This window comes from Oryctolagus cuniculus, chromosome 14, assembly GCF_964237555.1.
Source record: "Oryctolagus cuniculus chromosome 14, mOryCun1.1, whole genome shotgun sequence".
In the NCBI taxonomy this organism is placed as follows: Eukaryota; Metazoa; Chordata; class Mammalia; order Lagomorpha; family Leporidae; genus Oryctolagus; species Oryctolagus cuniculus.
In genome coordinates, this window is record NC_091445.1 from 2,133,855 (window position 1) to 2,152,483 (window position 18,629).

General features: G+C 41.1%; 1 protein-coding gene and 1 pseudogene across 8 annotated transcripts in view; one reads left to right on the forward strand and one right to left on the reverse strand.

The window, feature by feature from the left end:
* AP3B1 (adaptor related protein complex 3 subunit beta 1) overlaps nt 1-18,629 on the reverse strand; it is a 269,538-nt gene that overhangs the window by 79,013 nt on the left and 171,896 nt on the right. For all 8 annotated transcript variants that reach the window (XR_011381834.1, XM_051837573.2, XM_070056312.1 and 5 more), the window contains 2 exons: nt 10,212-10,284; nt 953-1,059 (listed from right to left, as the gene is read on the reverse strand). Coding sequence is in view for 7 of the 8 variants with exons in the window: in XM_051837573.2 (XP_051693533.2) it covers nt 953-1,059; nt 10,212-10,284 (180 nt within the window). In the remaining variant the exon portion in view is untranslated. The remainder of the gene's footprint in view (nt 1-952; nt 1,060-10,211; nt 10,285-18,629) is intronic.
* Nucleotides 9,020-9,442, forward strand: LOC108175836 (cytochrome c, somatic pseudogene; annotated as a pseudogene).

The window sequence follows — 18,629 nt, forward strand, 5'->3', positions numbered from 1 at the left end:
CGATACACCAGAACTACCCAAGCTACATAAGCCTGCCCAAATGCCTTTCTATTCTCTCTGTATGTCAGAATCCTGACAACAAATTCACAGACAGTCACACCTACCAACAGATTACAGACCCCAAGCAGCAGGCCTGACTTAAAGTGACTGGTCAGTGGATGTAACACGCCAACACATCCAAGTTACTGTAGCTTCAGATACTACGACAGGTTGAGGATTCTGGCATTCCTTTGTGATAGACAGGTCTCTCACCCTACTTCAAGTCACATTCTATAAATAACACTAAAGAATTTCTTCAAAAAGACACCAATGCTGTAAGTAAACGAAGATAACACAAAGAGAAAGACATTTTTGGACTTCTAAATAAAATAGTCTTAAAGTTTTAGTAGCTTATGGTGAAAAAGCATTGTAGTTGGAACAGGATGACTGTGGGAATGAAAGCCTGATAATACAGACCCCAATTCTTTATGGCAGAATTCAGGAACAGTCGGTGCCACATAACTGTGTGTCAGTCTACAGCACAACACTACGTGATGGTGGTCCCATAAGCTTGTGCTGCTTCGTGACATAACAGCCTTCTTAGTCTGTGTAATCACACTGCACCATGTTCACGCCAGGAAGAAGTCACCAACAGCACCTTTCTTAGAAAGGACGCACGACCATACACAGACTACCTTAGTGTGGCAGAGCACCCTTGTATATTACAGGCTTATAACAATGCCAGAGAAAAATGGACTCATGGCAATTAATTGTGGATAACAAGCAGAAATGAATTGATAAGATAATGGTTTCAGTAGAGCAAATTAAAAAACTATTTACAAAATTAAAACTAGACTTATTAGAGGAATAACTGTTCAAGATTAAGAATCTACTTCAATTATTTACATTTTAATGAAAAAGATGCAAAAGCATCATATGAATACTGAACTATCATATTTTTAAAATAACTTACATTGATGACTGATGAAGTAGTTGATAAATTTAAACCTTCAAGATCAGCTCTCAAGCTTGGAGAAAGAACTGGTGTGGGAAGTGCAACTGGAGTGGATACTGAGTTAACTATAAAAAAAAAAAAAGACCCAAATTAGCAAATGTGCATGGAAATTTAATTCACATTATTAAAAGCAACATTTTTATTTTGTTAGTAAATTTAATTAAATTACTCTGATTAATAAATGTATGACAATTCTATTTAACATCGTGATTTAGTCAAGTTATTATCAAGTCATGGCAGTTATTAGTCTTAGCTTTCCAAACATAATAGCAAATCCTATAACAAAATAAGGAGACCAATATCTTGAATAATAGCTCTTGAAAATTTTTATCACATAATATTACTACTCACATTTATCACCCAGTAATTTCACTAAACAAAAAAGGTGAAGAAACATTTTTCCACACTAATAGAAACAAGAGCTTTCAAGAGAGTTCTCCAAATGAGTTAGAAGTGTTACCAGGATGATTAAATCCTTTCTCTACTTTATTCTCCACTCAACCTAATTAGGGGTCTGGGCTACCTAATTCTCTTCTAATTATACTTTGTCAGTAAAAGCTATGTGCTAGACAGAAATGTTATACTGATTCTAAAACTGCCGTGAACTTGAAAATAGATACTTATAAGTTAGAAAATTATTCTCTTCTAAGATACGTTTATTTTATTTTAAGGGCAGAATAACAGAGAGAGAGAGAGAGACAGACAGAGAGATCTTCAATTCACTGGTATACTCCCCAAAGTGCCACAGCAGCTGAGGTTGGGTCAAGTCCAAGCCAGGAGTTCCATCTGGGTCTTCCACGTGGGTGGAAGGTGCCCAAGTACTTGGGACATCTTGGGTTGCCTTCTCAAGTACCTTAGCAGGAAGCTGGAGCAGGAGTGGAGAACCAAGGACTGGAACAGGCACTCTCACTCTAATCTGGACTGCAGGCAATGCAAAGGATCCTTCACTCAGCGCCACAACACCAGCCCCTCAAAGAGCCTTTGAAAATGCAAATGTGGCCATGTGACTCTTTGCTGAAGACCCTTCAAAGGCTCAGCATAATCACCTCTAAGAAGCAAGTCCAGTAACCTTAACTAGGTGCACAGTCCTCAACGGACTAGTCAGCCAAGTCTAAGAGAAGTTTCTACGACAATGGAAATGTTCTACATCTGTGTGCTTCAACACGGTGGCCACCAGCCACAAATGTCTAACGTGCCCTTGAAACATGGCTACCACGACTCAGGAGATGCATTTTAAACTCTCATTAATTTACGTTTGCGTACATTACAAGTGGCTGGCACACACCATGCCGCACAGCGCAGGTACAGCCGATACCCAGCTTCAGCAGGCCCTCTCAGAGCCAAGCCAAGCCCTGGTGTTGTGGCACAGCAGGGTTAAGGCACCACTCACAGGATGGCACTGTATATCAGAATGCTAGTTCTAGTCCCAGCTGCTCCTCTTCCGATCCAGCTCTCTGCCATGGCCTGGAAAAGCAGTAGAAGATGGCCCAAATGCTTGGGCTCCTGCATCCATGTGAGAGACCCAGAAGAAACTCCTGGCTCCTGGCTTCAGATCGGCGCAGCTACGGCTGATGCAGTCGTCTGAGGAGTGAACCAATGGATGGAAGATTCTCTCTCTCTCTCTCTCTCTCTCTCTCTCTAACTCTTTCAAATAAAATACATAAATCTTAAAAAAAAAAAAAAAGACGCCCCTTGGAGCATTCACCTGCACCTCAGCACAGCACACAGACGCTGTTTCACAGGGACACGTGAGCAAACCGCCATGACTGCGCTTCTTATGTAATACAAACGTGTGTCTTCACACACTCTCATCTCCCCAAGTCGCTGTGAACACACTGTTACTGACTAACTTTTAGTGGCTAGTTACTTCTCAACTTTTATTGAATGAAGTATGTTAAAATGTGGACAGAGTATTAGCTTCCAAGAAATTCTTACTCAAAAATAACACTGTAAAGGGAACAGCTTTTACTTAATTTGTTATCCCTTTTCAAAGCATCTTTTTTCATTTTAGTTTCAAAATATCTTACAATGAGGTAGAATATTTATTCATTAATAATTACTTTTTGAACACAGCAACAGAGAGAAAAAAATGTTCATGTAACTTAAAATCCTAAACTCTGCCTTCAAGTAATTTAAAGTCTAGTTAAAAAAAAATGCATTCTTGAAAAAAGTAAAAACAACAAAACAGTCCATAAACAATACTTCCAAAGAAGAAAATTTCCCAAGGAAATCTTAAATAACACCTCAACATGGACAACAGGAAAAGCAGAGTGGAGAAGGGGTGGGGAGGAAACGGAGTCCTAGTTCTGCTACACACCCAGGTCTCCTCAGCCCTGAGCAGACACCACCGTGTGTGGCACTGAGCACGTGCCACACAGGGGACAGGGTGTGAGACAGGCTTCCTGAAGAGCTAGCTTTCCAGTGAGGACAGCATTTGAACAAGAGGGAAGGAAGAGGACAATTTACCGTTGAATGAGAGAATGCCGTAAACAAAGGCTGAGGGGAGGCAGACGAGAAACCCAAGGGGACTGGATTTACGCTGTAAACCAAGGAAACTGTACAAAGGTCACCAAGCAGTGGAACGACAAGATGAATGCGGCACGGTGTTTAATCACACGGTGCTGTACGGGGCAGAACGCAGAACAGTAGCGCTTGCAGAGAGAACAAATCGATAATAGTTCAGGAATGAGTGAAAAGGACTTAAAGCCAGGTACAGGCAGTGAGAAGGCTTTAAAGGGATTTATGGGCCGGCGCTGTGCCTAGCGGCAAAGCCGCCACCTGCAGTGCCAGAATCCCATATGGGTGCAGGTTCTAGTCTTGCTGCTCTACTTCCCATCCAGCTCTCTGCTGTGGCCTGGGAAAGCAGCAGAAGATGGCCCAAGTCCTTGGGCCCCTGCACCCACGTGGGAGACCTGGAAGAAGCTCCTGGCTCCTGGTTCCTGGTTTTGGATCGGTGCAGCTCCGGCCGTTGTGGCCAACTGGGGAGTGAACCAATGGATGGAAGACCTCTCTCTCTGTCTCTCCTTCCTTCTCTGTGTAACTCTGACTTCCAAGTAAAAATAAATAAATCTTTAAAAAAATAGTATGATAATTTTTACAAAAATATTTAAAAGGGTGATTTATATAAAAAATTTTGAAAATGAGGCACAGGAAGATTCAGGCCAAGTCAGAAGAAAAGTGAGTGGTAGAATCACAACAGAATTTAAAAGCTACTTCTGCTAACTTAGAAAAGAGCATTTTGTCTATGTAACATATAACTTTTCTGATAAGTTTTTTTTTAAACTTTTATTTAACGAATATAAATTTCCAAAAAACAGCTTATGGATTACAGTGGCCTTTTCCCCCCATAACTTCCCTCCCACCCGCAACCCTCCCATCTCCCACTCCATTCACATCAAGATTCATTTTCAATTCTCTTTATATACAGAAGATCAATTTAGTATATATTAAGTAAAGATTTCAACAGTCTGCACCCACACAGAAACACAAAGTCTAAAGTACTGTTTGAGTACTAGTTATAGCATTAATTCACATTGTACAACACATTAAGGACAGAGATCCTACATGAGGAGTAAGTGCACAGTGACTCCTGTTGTTGACTTAACAACTGACACTCTTGTTTATGGCATCAGTAATCACCCTAGGCTCTTGTCATGAGTTGCCAAGGCTATGGAAGCCTTTTTTTTGGGTTTGCCAACTCCGATCTTAGTTAGACAAGGTCATAGTCAAAGTGGAGGTTCACTCCTCCCTTCAGAGAAAGGCACCTCCTTCTTTGATGGCCCCTTCTTTCCTGGGATCTCACTCGCAGAGATCTTTCATTTAGATTTAGTTTGTTTGTTTGTTTGTTTGTTTTGCCAGAGTGTCTTGGCTTTCCATGCCTAAAATACTCTCATGGGCTCTTCAGCCAGATCCGAATGCCTTAAGGGCTGATTCTGAGGCCAGAGTGCTGTTTAGGACATCTGCCATTCTGAGTCTGCTGTGTATCCTGCTGAAGCAGAGTGACACACACACACACACACACAGACAGGGAGAGACAGAGACAGAGAGATATTCCAGCCTCGTCTAGGCCAGGCAGAAGCTGGGGGCCAAGAACTCTATCCTCTGGGTGGCAGAGCCATCTTCTACTGCTTCTCAGGTGATGTTAGTGGGGAGCTGGGCTGGAAGCAGGGCAAAGGGGACTGGCACACGGGCATCCCAAACAGCACCTCAACCACCTGTGCCACAACATCAGCCCCTCTGGTGAGCGTTAAAGGCAGATTTGTTAGTCTGTTTGTCCATTTACCCACCCAGCCACTCTCTGTCCATTGCACACACATTCAGAATTTTAGATGTCCATGCAAGGAATAGCAAGTTGAGGGAGAAACAGCCTCTGATTCAAAGACAAGTGACAAGAGACAAATTCACATCATAGGCAAGTTCCACTCTTTAAAAAAAAAAAAAAAAGAAAGACAAGACAGGCCTTTACCATCAGAAGCAAAGGCTTTGGAATGAAACAGGCGATTAAGGAATAGTAAGATGAAAGGTGGCCCTGAAAGGTTTGCCTGAGGGGAGTGTGAGGTCAGCTAATAATAGAAGAACTTAATTAATGTATGAGAAGCAAAATGGCAGGGCTGGCAGCGTTATGGTGTGGTGGTAGAGCCACTGCTTCCAACAATGGCATCCATATGGGCACCAGTTCGTGTCTGGCTGGCCCTCTTCTGATCCAGCTCCCTGCTAATGGCTGGGGAAAAGCAACGGAGAATGGCCTAAGTGTTTGGGCCCCTGTACTAACATCGAGACACGAAGAAGCTCCTGGCTCTTGGCTTTGGCCTGGCTCAGCCCTGACCTTTGCAGGCACTTGGGGAGTGAACCAGAGCATGGAGGATCAATCTCTCTCCGTCTTTCCCTCTCTCTCTGTAACCCTGACATTCAAATAAATAAGTCTTTTAAAAAATAAAAAAATAAATAAAATGGCTTGATGTTTTCTTTAATACCATGGCATACAAATTAAAATGAGACACCATTCCACCCATCAAACTGGAAAAGGTATTTTTAAGATACAAAACCCTGCATTGGTGTGGGTGAGAGAAATTTGCACTCTCATACAGGCTAAGCATCCGTAAGCCAAACATCGGAAATCTTGGACTCTGTGAGCCCAGACACGACACCTACAAGGTTTCGGATGCTGAAGCATTTTGGATTTTGGATTTCAGATCAGGTAAAGTCAATTGGCAAAGATTATGCAAATATTCCAAAATATGAAAAAAAAGTTTAAAATCTAAAACATTTCTGGACCTAAGCAATTCAAAAAGGCAGACTGAAACTGTATGAACACTGTATAATCTGATAAAAGGTTTCTGGAAGACAAGTTCAGATAAAAATCCTTCAAGGTCTTTGTACTAGCAATTCTACTGCTAGAAATTTATCTTAAGGGAAAAGTTATGGATATAATACATATTGCTTCACTGATTACAATAGCAAAAAAAGAAGTTAAAATTCCAACAACAGTAAATCTGTTGAACAGAATTTATTACAATGATGTAAAGTATAATCAGAAAGTTACTTAAAAAGTTATTAAGACTGTGGCACAAAATAGAATGTGTATGATACAGAGAAAGAAGCAGTAATGAAACAGAATCTCAGTATGCCAATCTGGAGAAAAGATCTGCACAGGGAAGAGTCCGAACTGGTGTAACAGAATATTAACCCAGGGCCTCAGGATTACAAGCTATTACTTTTTTTTTTTTTTTTTTTTTTGACAGGCAGAGTTAGACAGAGAGAGAGACAGAGAGAAAGGTCTTCCTTCCGTTGGTTCATTCCCCAAATGGCCACCACGGCCGGCACTACACCGATCCGAAGCCAGGAGCCGTGTACTTCCTCCTGGTCTCCCATGTGGGTGCAGGGCCCAAGGACTTGGGCCATCCTCCACTGCACTCCTGGGCCACAGCAGAGAGCTGGACTGGAAGAGGAGCAGCCAGGACTAGAACCCCGTGCCTATATGGGATGCCAGCGCCACAGGCGAAGGATTAGCCAAGTGAGCCACGGTGCCGGCCACAAGCTGTTTCTATGAGACACTTTTCTTAGCTGAAGTACATTTAATGCAATCATCACACAATCAACTTCTGATCAAAGTTTTTAAGAAAATGTAAAATGCCATATATAATGGCTTAACATGCCAGACACGTAACTTGCTAAAGGTAACTTTGTACATCCTCATCACCAGATCGTCGTCACTAACCCATGTGAAATACCCATCATGTGCCAGACACAACTTTAAACCTTTTACATGTATCCTGTAATTCCTCCTTTCCAGGACTGAATGACCCTAAATAAATGTCAGCACTAACCCAATTTTATAGTAAAGCACAGATAGTTAAATAAAGTGCCCTAGGATTCAAACTCAGCTTAGCCCCATTGTTCCCTCTGCCACTCCACTCTGTGGCCTCTAACACAACACATTCAACAACTTGCTAGCACAGAGCACAAGGCTCATGGGAAACACGATTACTGTTGGCTAACAGAAATCTTAAAGACTTCACTGTTTGCTGTATGCTCATGCTGTAACGACGCAGCTTACATTTCCTGTAGAAGAACATCAGAGTACAATCATGCTTTCCTACCAGCCTAACAAGATCACACACTGAAGGATGACTAGTCGAGTGTTTGTGAATCTCACTCGTCAGTCTTCTACTAATGATGCTGGCTTCCTCTCTCTCACAAAGCAGGGGGAGGATTTACTGGGAGATGGTGAGCATACCTGCATTTCTTTGCACAGCAGGTGAATACATCTGAAGGATTCTGAGCTCTCAGAGTTGGAGTTGCCGGGACAAAGACTTTTAATAGTTACAGATGACGGCAGGTAAGCCAAGGCTGTGTAGCCTGTTCCTGTGAGTAGACTGTGCGAGTGGAGGCAGTGACGCTGTTTACATGCCTGCTTACTGCTCCCTGGCTCTACGCGTTAGATGTGTTAGTCCCTAAAGTCAGCATTTCACAAAGCAGACGCTCTGAGATATGGAGAATTATTTAGCAAAACAAGTAAAAACAACTAAAGCAAAAGATTTTTTTTTTTTTGACAGGCAGAGTGGACAGTGAGAGAGAGAGAGAGAGAGAGAGAGAGAAAGGTCTTCCTTTACCGTTGGTTCACCCCCAAATGGTTGCTGCGGCCGGTGCACCGCGCTGATCCGAAGCCAGGAGCCAGGTGCTTCTCCTGGTCTCCCATGGGGTGCAGGGCCCAAGCACTTGGGCCATCCTCCACTGCACTCCGGGGCCACAGCAGAGAGCTGGACTGGAAGAGGAGTGACCGGGACAGAATCCGGCACCTTGACCGGGACTAGAACCTGGTGTGCCGGCGCCACAGGCAGAGGATTAGCCTAGTGAGCCGCGGCGCCGGCCTAAAGCAAAAGATTTTAAAACAAATTTGGTATACTCATACCCATACCGTAGTCATACATGACTACAATTATTCATCTGATACAAAATCAATAAACTGAATAGATGAAACATACTAATATATCAATTCCTAACATTTTCTTGCCTTATTCATCTATAAATCTTTCTCCACAGAAGTTGGTATATTTTGAGACATACAAATGAGAGGTACTACAAAAACTTAAAATATTCCACTGGGCTGGCATTGTGGTGCAGGGGGTTAAGCCACCACTTATGACACCAACGTTCCCTGTGGGAGCACCAGTTCGAGTCCCAGCTGCTCCACTTCTGACCCAGCTCCCTGCTAACGCACCGGGAAGGCAGTGGAGGATGGCCCAGGTGCTTGGGCCCCTGTACTCAAGTGGGGGAACCAGATGGAGTTCCGGGCTCCTGGCTTCAGACAGACCCAGCTCAGGTTGTTGCAGCTATTTGGGGCATGAATCAGCAGATGGGGGATCTCTGTTTCTCCCTCTCTTTATTGTTTTACCTTTCAAATAAATAAATAAAAGTTAAAAAAACAAGTCCTATAGACTTAGGCGCGGGCCAGCGTATCCTTGGGCTTAGAGAGCGGGACGTCCAGCTTCCCAGTGCGGTCCTCTGGGGCGCAAGCTACTAACAAGCAGTTAAAAATGGGTGATGTTGAGAAAGGCAAGAAGATGTTTGTTCAGAAATGTGCCCAGTGCCACACTGTGGAAAAGGGAGGCAAGCACAAGACTGGACCAACTCTCCATGGTCTGTTCGGGCGGAAGACAGGTCAGGCCGCTGGACTCTCCCACACAGACGCCAGCAAGAACAAAGGCGTCACCTGGGGAGAGGACACGCGGATGGAGTCTTTGGAGAATCCCAAGAAATACATCCCTGGAACCAAAATGATCTTCGCTGGCATTAAGAAGAATGAAAGGGCAGACTTGATAGCTTATCTCAAAAAAGCTACGAATGAGTAATAGCTGGCCACTGCCTTATTTATTACAAAACAGCAATGTCCCGTGACTTTTTTTATGTGCACCATAATTTAATTCTCATACACCAGAATTCAGATCATGAATGGCTGACAGGATTTTTTGTCCGACAGTCTAATATTGCCTTGTGTGGTTAAATAGGAAATTTTGGTAGTAATTCCAGTTCAGTAAATGCCCTCACTGTTTTGCCCTTCTAAGGATATGATTGGACTTAACTAACAAAACTTGTCAATGCCACCCCAAAACCTGTTGGGAGACTGGATTTAGATTTAAATGCTGGGGAAATTGCCTCACTGTCTCAGAACTGAACAAGATTCACTTGTTCTTTACCTGCCTAAGGCAAGAGCTGAAGACATCTGGAAACGTCTACTTCGTATTTTTGGTCTTAGCTGTGGCAATCTCATTAGAATTTCCTGTATCTAAACTTCTGCCTTTTACTTACTGAAAGGCATTTTAGTGTGGTTTATGCATATCAAATAAAGAATATTTAACACTTCTCACATTTTATAGATGATCTGTAAGGTCAGGTGCTTTGAACGTCAGCATGACCCGGTGGAGTAACAAGTTAAACTTCCTGTTGAATTCTTTACTACCTTAGACTAAGTTAAAATTCAGGATTGTCTATAAGCAGCCATTTGGAAACACATAAAACTAAGGAGCTGCTGTATATTTGTGTTTAGTAATGGTGCTTTTGCCAGCTCAATGGAAGGACTAAGGTAGAGGAGATACCATCAGCACAAAACCTCTAAAATATGTGATCACAAGACTTAAGAGAATTAAAAACAGAATTATAGATTAAAAAAACCAAGTCCTATAAGCACGGAGGAAACATGTTAAATTAAAAGACTTACAATCATCTAGATCTAGAAGTGAGACATCTTTGGGAAGAGTACTTCTAGCTTGCTTTGGTCTTCCTTCTTTCTCCTATAAAATAACAGATATTTCATTTATTGCAAGTTCGGTTTAAAAAGCATATGAAGTAGCTCTTAATGTTCCAAACCTTCTTTCCCTCTGCCTGGTCTTACAAACAACAAACAAATTAGGTTTCTGCATGGTCACATGGAAATGTCTGTGAAGCAAAGCTTCCGCCTCAGTTGGTATACAGTACTTCTCGCCTTATATACAAAATGTAAATGATTTCAGGACAGTTTGTGTTTGAAGATTACATAGGCTCTTTGAAAGGAAACTTAAATGTAAGTAATAATTTACAACTTGCCAACATTTTACTAATATAAAATGTAATGCAGCTCTTTAGTAGAAAGTAAATATTCCTGAAATTCCTGAAACTAATTTTAAAGTGAGTTTACTTAAGATAGAGAAACAACAAATGCGTAGCTCTGTAGTGGTCCATGATCGGGTGTCAGGTCAGCCTCTTCTGATGTCATCCGAGATAGGCACTGAACACGCTATTCGATCTCTCAGCACTGGGTTCTGTCACTGCACTCCCAGGTTCCTGTTCTTCAGGTTAAAAGGCTCGCTTACTCTCTCCACTGTGTTGTAGAGGGAGCTATGCTGCAGCACATCTGCACTCAGGGAGCCCCCACCACATCTGCTCTCCTTAATGCAACATTTACAGCCACGACTAAGACATAAGGCAACTTCAAAGAACACACAGAAAATGTGCATTATCTTCTAATTTCATTTTCCCATGAACTTCTTTGAAATACCCTTGTACGATGTCTTTAAGTCTGAGGTGCTCACAGTTTAGAGATTCAGAAAAGATTCATAGATCTTTGATAATAACAAAAAGTATGAATTACGTGTAATAATGAGTAGCAGTATCAACAAACCAACAAAGAACATTATTATTAAACACATGTATTTGGGTCAAAGTTATTTATCTTTATAATCTATATTCTTCTTTTGTACTTAAGCTAAATTAAAGCCTCAAACTTAACTTTCTACAAAATTTTATTTAATAATTTATTAATTCAACAAATAGGTATTGAATTTTAAATATTTTTCAGATTCTGCACTAAGCAATAGAAACAGACCTAGTCTCTGCCTCCGAATAGCTTACCATCTACTGGGGGAGTTGTATTATAACTTACGTTAATGCAAATTACTTCAGGTATTTTTGAGTACTTAGAAAGACATCACTGAAGCAGAAGGCACATTTCCACTACTTAAAGCTGACATGCTATCAGAGCTCTCACAGCGCACACGTGACAGGAGTGCCACATAAAGTGTACGCTGTGTAAAATCTGTATGATTTAAGAGTTCTATTTGTGTTTTTCCTTATGCCAATACTCACTAAATTATTTTCAGGATAAAATAATGTACAGTAAATACTAACTAAAGGTCAGGCATTGGTTTTCTTCCTCAATGTAGTTATTTCTGCCACTGAAAACTCCAAATCACACCGAGAGGTTTTAATTTTCTTTCCTTGTTTAGTAACAAAACACTCAGTATCCGCTCCTTTCCCCACTCCTCAAATGAGTAATGTCTGGGCCTGAATGGGTCACAGGATGAAGGGGGCCGGTATGGGGGAATAATAGCTTTGAGGGTGAAATTTAAAAGCTGCAGGTAAATGAAACCAGATTGAGAATGAAAACAGCACCTCACCCAGAGCATCATTTCCGTGGAGAAAGACCATGTAACAGAAAGAGCGTGTCATCATACGACTTTATCCAAATGCTGTGCGGGGCACCACGGGAGGAGCTTCCTATGAGCTACAGTGGTGCGTGACTGTCTTTATAGAACTGTAACCTCCCCACCTGAAAAATTAGAAACCTATCAAATCAAGATGAAGTGAAAGCTGAAGGCAAGTCTATACCTTATTTTCTACTTCATAGCCAAGAGTGTGTAATGGTATCTATTAAATACACATCAGGTCACACACAACACAGAACAGAGCTGCATGTGAAATTGGCATAATCTTTGATTAGAGGCCTAGATCAGAAAGAAAAAAGGATTTGGAGAAGGACAGAATTTCATTGACTTTCTAAGAACGATGAATAACCAGGGACTGAAATACAACATTAGCCAATAGATAATGGTTACTTCTACTGAATGGAAAAAACCCTGCATTGTGAATCAAGGTGATAAAATGCTTCATGATATGTTTGGCATTCTTCTCTTATTTTATTTCATTTTTCATCTTAAAAAATCCATAGTAAGTTCACAACATTTTCATACTTAAAGGATTCACTATAAAAATAAAAATCTGAATTCTAAACAAAGAAGTTAAGAGCTCTATTCCATCAAACATTTCTCCATTTGCAATTCATCTTGGTAATAGAGACAGAACCTGGATAAATGCATATAGGACTTGAGGCAGGAGATTTTTCTTGCTCAATGCATAATTCATGTGCTCCGCCTGCAAAGTGTGTAAAATGAGAATTTCACACCGCGGCATGAGCCATGGAGCTGCAGAGAAAAGGCCGATGAAATCATATTTTACTGTGTGAATTTTATTTCTTACCCTCCCAATATTTATACAAAACCATCATTGACAAACCAAACACACTGACAGATCACCCACTGTTTCCATTGTGTTAGTACTTGAGAAGAGATCAGGCAGAAAGATAGACAATTTGTTTTTGTATATTTTTTTAAAATAGAGGATTAGGTTTTTAACAGCTGAGTGACTGTATTAGACTTTTATAAGGACAACAGTAACTGGTCTTAAAATCTCACTACCAAAAATACCTAGTAATCAGTTCATCATTCTCAAATCTCCATTTTGTTTCTCTGATATTCGATTACACACCTCAACACATCAACATTTTCAAAATGAAATACAAAGTCACAGGGTCAAGAAACTGATTTGTATTTAACATACTTCATTTCAAGTAATAAATAAAGGATTCTGAAAATACTTATTAAGCTCCAAATAATACAAGTATATGTAATATACCTGTAAAGATTTTTTTATGGATTATGTTCATTTCCATGCTTAATTAAAAAAAGGCACACAGAAAGAACCTGACATGACAGGCATCAAATATGATTCCTATGAGGAAACCATTATGAAATAGTTTGAAATTTAAAACTATAAAACAGGATAAACAGCATGCAAAGTCTGTGCATCCCACACTGTGCTTTGAAATCAACAACAATTCAAAGCTAATTTCTAGCCTCACAGCACAAGATACTTGCACAATGCCTTCAATTAGAGTATTTTCAATTAGGATTACCAACCAAGGCCAATTTAAAGCCTCTCTTTCCTTCAATTTTAAAAATCTGAAGCCAACACTTGAACTTGTACTTTAAAATAAAAGTACACTGCTAGTAAATTGAGACTTCCTTGTAATATGAAAATAATTCAACACTACGAAAAACAATTCCTTCCCTTCTAGATTATACCCACTTCAGTAAAAAAGGCTTGCTTGTGGCATTCACTGTGCTGTAAAAGGCTAAGTGAATCACACAAATTGGAGAGGTATATTAAGAGTAAAAACCACCATTCTTCAACAGTCACAGAGGTGATGTAACTGCAACTTACATAAATATTTGTGAAAACATACTAAAACTTGTTTCCTATTTCTCACATAGAATAGAAAGACAGCCAGAAAATAATTCCTTTCACCTGTATGAACAACTTCATGTTACAGGCCAAAATTACTTTATCCCCAAGAATCTATCACATAAAAGATCTTTATCCACCAAGATCTTTTATTAAGGCAAATTTCAACATTTACTGTCACTGGGACATTGGGCTCAATACCAGCGACTGCTCCTTAGGACACTTATGGTCTCTCATTAGTTTTTTTGCACTTCTCAAAAACAGAAAAACAGAGTTTAAGACACATATGACCTGAGATAAAGACAACTGGCAGGACCACCTTAAACACTACCACACACAGATGATATTAATTTTTTCATACCTAGTACACACAGCAGTTTCAATTTTGGTTCAAATATGGGAATGTTCTTAATGTTAATGTGTTAATAAGTGCCAGCACTGGAAATACTTTATATTTAGTTAACTAAAATGCTGTTTATACAAGGAAAATTCAAAATAACAAATATCATTTAAAATGCTGAAAGTCTTAACTCTAGATTACCTAAACCTTCAGCAGGTGGTACACACACACTACAGAAGAAATAGTACAGTCACAGTTGAGGTGTGAAGAGCGAAATAACAAGGCGAAAGCTAAAATAACACTAGTATGCAAGAGTTCTCTAATACACCACTTAGTTAACACTGAAGCCCAGGTTCAATAAAGAACCCTGGAAACTTTAAAAACCTTACTCTAAATAAAATTGTCGCCATATGTTCAGTGTGTAATTTCAACCACAAGCAGACTATAACAATTTTATCAGTTAAAAGTAGCATGCAGTGATATAAACATGAATCTCTTACTGACACAATGAGGTTCACATTCCTGAGTTTTTTCTCCACTATTTTATATAAAAAGTTTCCCTCTTTACATTGGGTAAAGAATATGAAAGAATTAAAAGATGGGATATACAGCATTATTAAAAGGTAACTGTGTTATAGGTATTATCTGGGACAAAAATTTTTTCATAAAAAGCCTATACTCAAAATACTCCTCAAACAGATTTCAGAAAAGAACAAACACACAGAAAAAATGCTTGTCCATCAAAATAACTAACTAAAGATAATTTTCTTGGCCATTACTGACAACATCTGATCTCAAATGAGGACATCTCGCAGTCAGTAACACACAGACATCAACATGACACCTCAGCACATTATGACAGCTTTGTTTCACGTAAATAAGCTGGAACACCGTGAGAAGGACAAGCCCTGCAGGAACAGGAACAGGAACAGTCTGGAGTGCTGCTCAGCCTTCCGACTGTCCCCACACCACTCACAGAGTAGCACCCTCTCCTCGCAGCAGAGGAGGGCCCACTCTGACACAACTCTGCACTGCTCGGTTTCTGCAGTAAGAAATGCGGTGCAAACAGCATGCAGCCACAGAAGCAGGAGAGCATGCGGCATGCGAAGAGGACCATAAACACGCCACTGGAACTAGACAAAGGAAGGGGAGAACGGTTTGGACCTGCTGCCTGGAGTTTGCAAAACTCACATGGCAAAAGAGTACAGGAGAATTTCACATGCATCAGTCACACGGAAGGACCGGTACGAGGAACCGGTGTTCCAAAGGCAAAGCGAGGGTGCACGAAGGGGATGAAGAGCTCATCTGGAATGGCGGCATCAGGAAGAACACAGAAACGAGGGGTAGGGGTCTAGCCTAGCAGCTAAGCTGTCCAAGCCCCAGATCCAAGTGCCGGGCTTGACATCTTGTTCTGGCGCTGGATTTCAGCTCCCTGCTAATGCAGATACTGGGAGGCAGCGGCGATGGCTCAAGCAATTCGGTTCCTGCCACCCACATGGGAGCCCTGGACTGCATTTCTGGCTCCCAGCTTCAGCCAGAGGCCAGTTAAGGACATTTAAAGAGTGAATCAGCAGCAGATGGAATCTCTTCTCTCAAATAAACACATTTTTAAAAAATAGATATGAGGGGTAATATATACATACAATCTATAGGTCCTACTAGTCATCTACATATAAAGAATGACAAAGGTTACAAACGTGGAGAATGGGAAGAAAGGTGGTGCCAAATGGCAGAACAACAGTTCTGCTGACTATTGTCAAGTTTGGAAAACCAAAAGTTATAGGTGTGAATGAAGTAGCCCAACTTGAAAAATGTGAGGGAAAAAAAGAGGACTAGAAAAAATTCACCCACACCAATTAATATTTTTGAAGAACTTCTGTGTAATAAGCACTAATTTGGAGGCACTATTCAAACCTGCATGTGAGAAGGGGGTGAATGTAAAGCGATCAAAAAAAGGAAGAAGGGCAGGCTTCTGGCACGGTGGTTAGGACCCAGCTCTGACAACTCCTCTCACGTTACAGGACTTGAATTCTAACCCCAGCTCCACCTCCAATCCAGTTTCTTGCTAATGTGCTCTTTGGGAAGCTGGCAGATGAAGGTGTAGGTGACAGGTCCCTGCCAAACACATGGGGGACTGAGACTGAGTTCCTGGCTCCTGGCTTTGGCCTGGCTCAGCCCTGGTTGTTGATGATATTTGGGGAGAGAACCAACAGACAGAAGATTGCTGTCTCTGTCTCTGCCTTTCAAATAAAATGAAAAAAAAATATTTAAATAAGAAAGTTTTTTTAAAACTAAGGTGTAACAAATGAATGAACAAACAATATGTAATATACACACCCAATGGAGTAACACTGTGAAAAGAAACTGAAGTCAAAGAAGTCATAACAACTGGGATGCAATGAATTTCAAGTAGTACGGCACTCATCACACAGAAAGTTTCCGAAGAATAACTAAGAGAAGGCTTCTGAGTTCAGGGAGACATCATGGTTGACTTTTAAGACAGCACTACCTGTAGCAAGCAGTAGAGATGGAAACCAACTCACGACGAACAGAAAAACAGGATACAAGGTAGTGGATGGAGAATGCTGTTTTCCAAACCCTCACTCTGCTGTCTCTCTTCCACTCTCTGGCCACTCTTTCTTTAAAGGCTTGAAGACCTAAGAGGTTTGGTTGGCAAAAGAGGAATTAGTGCAAAAAAGAGACCAAGGTGCAGAGGAGACAGATTATTAACAAAAAAGTACCAAAATGATGTGAGAATTAGTTATGACTAAGTGGACAGGGGTTACCTACTCAGGGCTACTCTGAAAGGAAAAGGAAGGTGGATGAGAAATCAAGTCAGAGCAGAGAGACTTGAGCACGCCCACAGGAATTCAACTGTCTTCGGAGAGAGTGGGTCAGATCACAAGCTCCTGGCCAAAGGTCAGAACTGAATGTGGACTTCAAACTGAACAGCATGAAAACGCTCAAAACAGTGCAGAGACTTAATGAGTTACAGAGAATTTAGGTTCCTTTTAGCACAGATGTTCTAAGGACTCCAATAGTGTTGATCCTCCACAGAATTAATGTTCAAGTTAAAGTGCTAAATTTGCTGTTTCATAGTCACATAATACTTTATTCTGATCTTGCACATTTGATTTTTTTTTTACCCTAACACCTGGGCATTCCTACTTTGAAGATGAGGAAACTGAAGCATAAAGATGTTACCTCCCAACAAGCAGAAAACCACACTTATCTCAGAGGACCGCCATGAAAATGAACGGCTTGAAAGCCACATACTCAAGGTACCTCCAAGGTCTCATTTTCATGCTTGATGCCTCCAAAACACATTGTCCAGATGAAAGAAAAGGAAGAGAAGAAGTATGGATTTAGTCAGGCTGTAGGTATAAGGCATATGAATTTCCAGCTGCACCATACTGTCATGCTAAATTAAGGTAAAGCACCTACCATCTGCCTTCATTTCTCATAATTTAGAGCAAAAGCCACAACACACAGTGCAGGGAAGACACTCCACAATTACAGTTGCCTATATTAGAAAACTAGTACACTGTGATCTCATGGCAAGCCCCAAATCACTTAGGAAAGAATGAGAAAAAAAAGTTAACAGAACCTACCAGGTGGAGAGTATACCAGCTGCTAAATTAAAAACCTACCACCTCCCTATTAGAGTTAGGGATAAGTGTTCTAATACTGAGAAAATAAGTCACCTAAGGGAAACACACGGGCACGAACGTGTCAATGATGTAAGTAAAATCTGAATTTACTAAAGTCTTGCAATAGCTTGAATTTTTTAAACTGGTGTTCAATAATAAAATATTTTCAATCAGGAGACCTCTCTGATCATTCAGTCTTTGATGAAGAAGAAACAAACTGAATCACTGAGCTGGGCTGCAACTGTGGCTCTTCAGCGAGCTCCTACAGTACCTTCTAACACCACCTGAGTTCTGTAACAGTAACTCACTTGAACCACAGTCACTGACTTCTTGTTCCATCATCATATTTATTTATTTATTTTATTATTATTTTTTTTTTGACAGGCAGAGTGGACAGTGAGCGAGACAGACAGAGAGAAAGGTCTTCCTTTGCTGTTGGTTCACCCTCCAATGGCCGCCACGCTGCGGCCGGCGCACCGCGCTGATCCAATGGCAGGAGCCAGGTGCTTCTCCTGGTCTCCCATGGGGTGCAGGGCCCAAGCACTTGGGCCGTCCTCCACTGCACTCCCTGGCCACAGCAGAGAGCTGGACTGGAAGAGGGGCAACCGGGACAGAATCCGGCACCCCGACCGGGACTAGAACCCGGTGTGCCGGCGCCGCAAGGCGGAGGATTAGCCTAGTGAGCCATGCAAAAATATTTGAAATAAGGTAAGGCAGATACTAGCCAATCTTTAAGACATGCTTGTTTGTACAGTGTGTGAGGACAACTGTGCACTTCAATGAGACGACTTTCGTCCTTGGCTACTCAGAT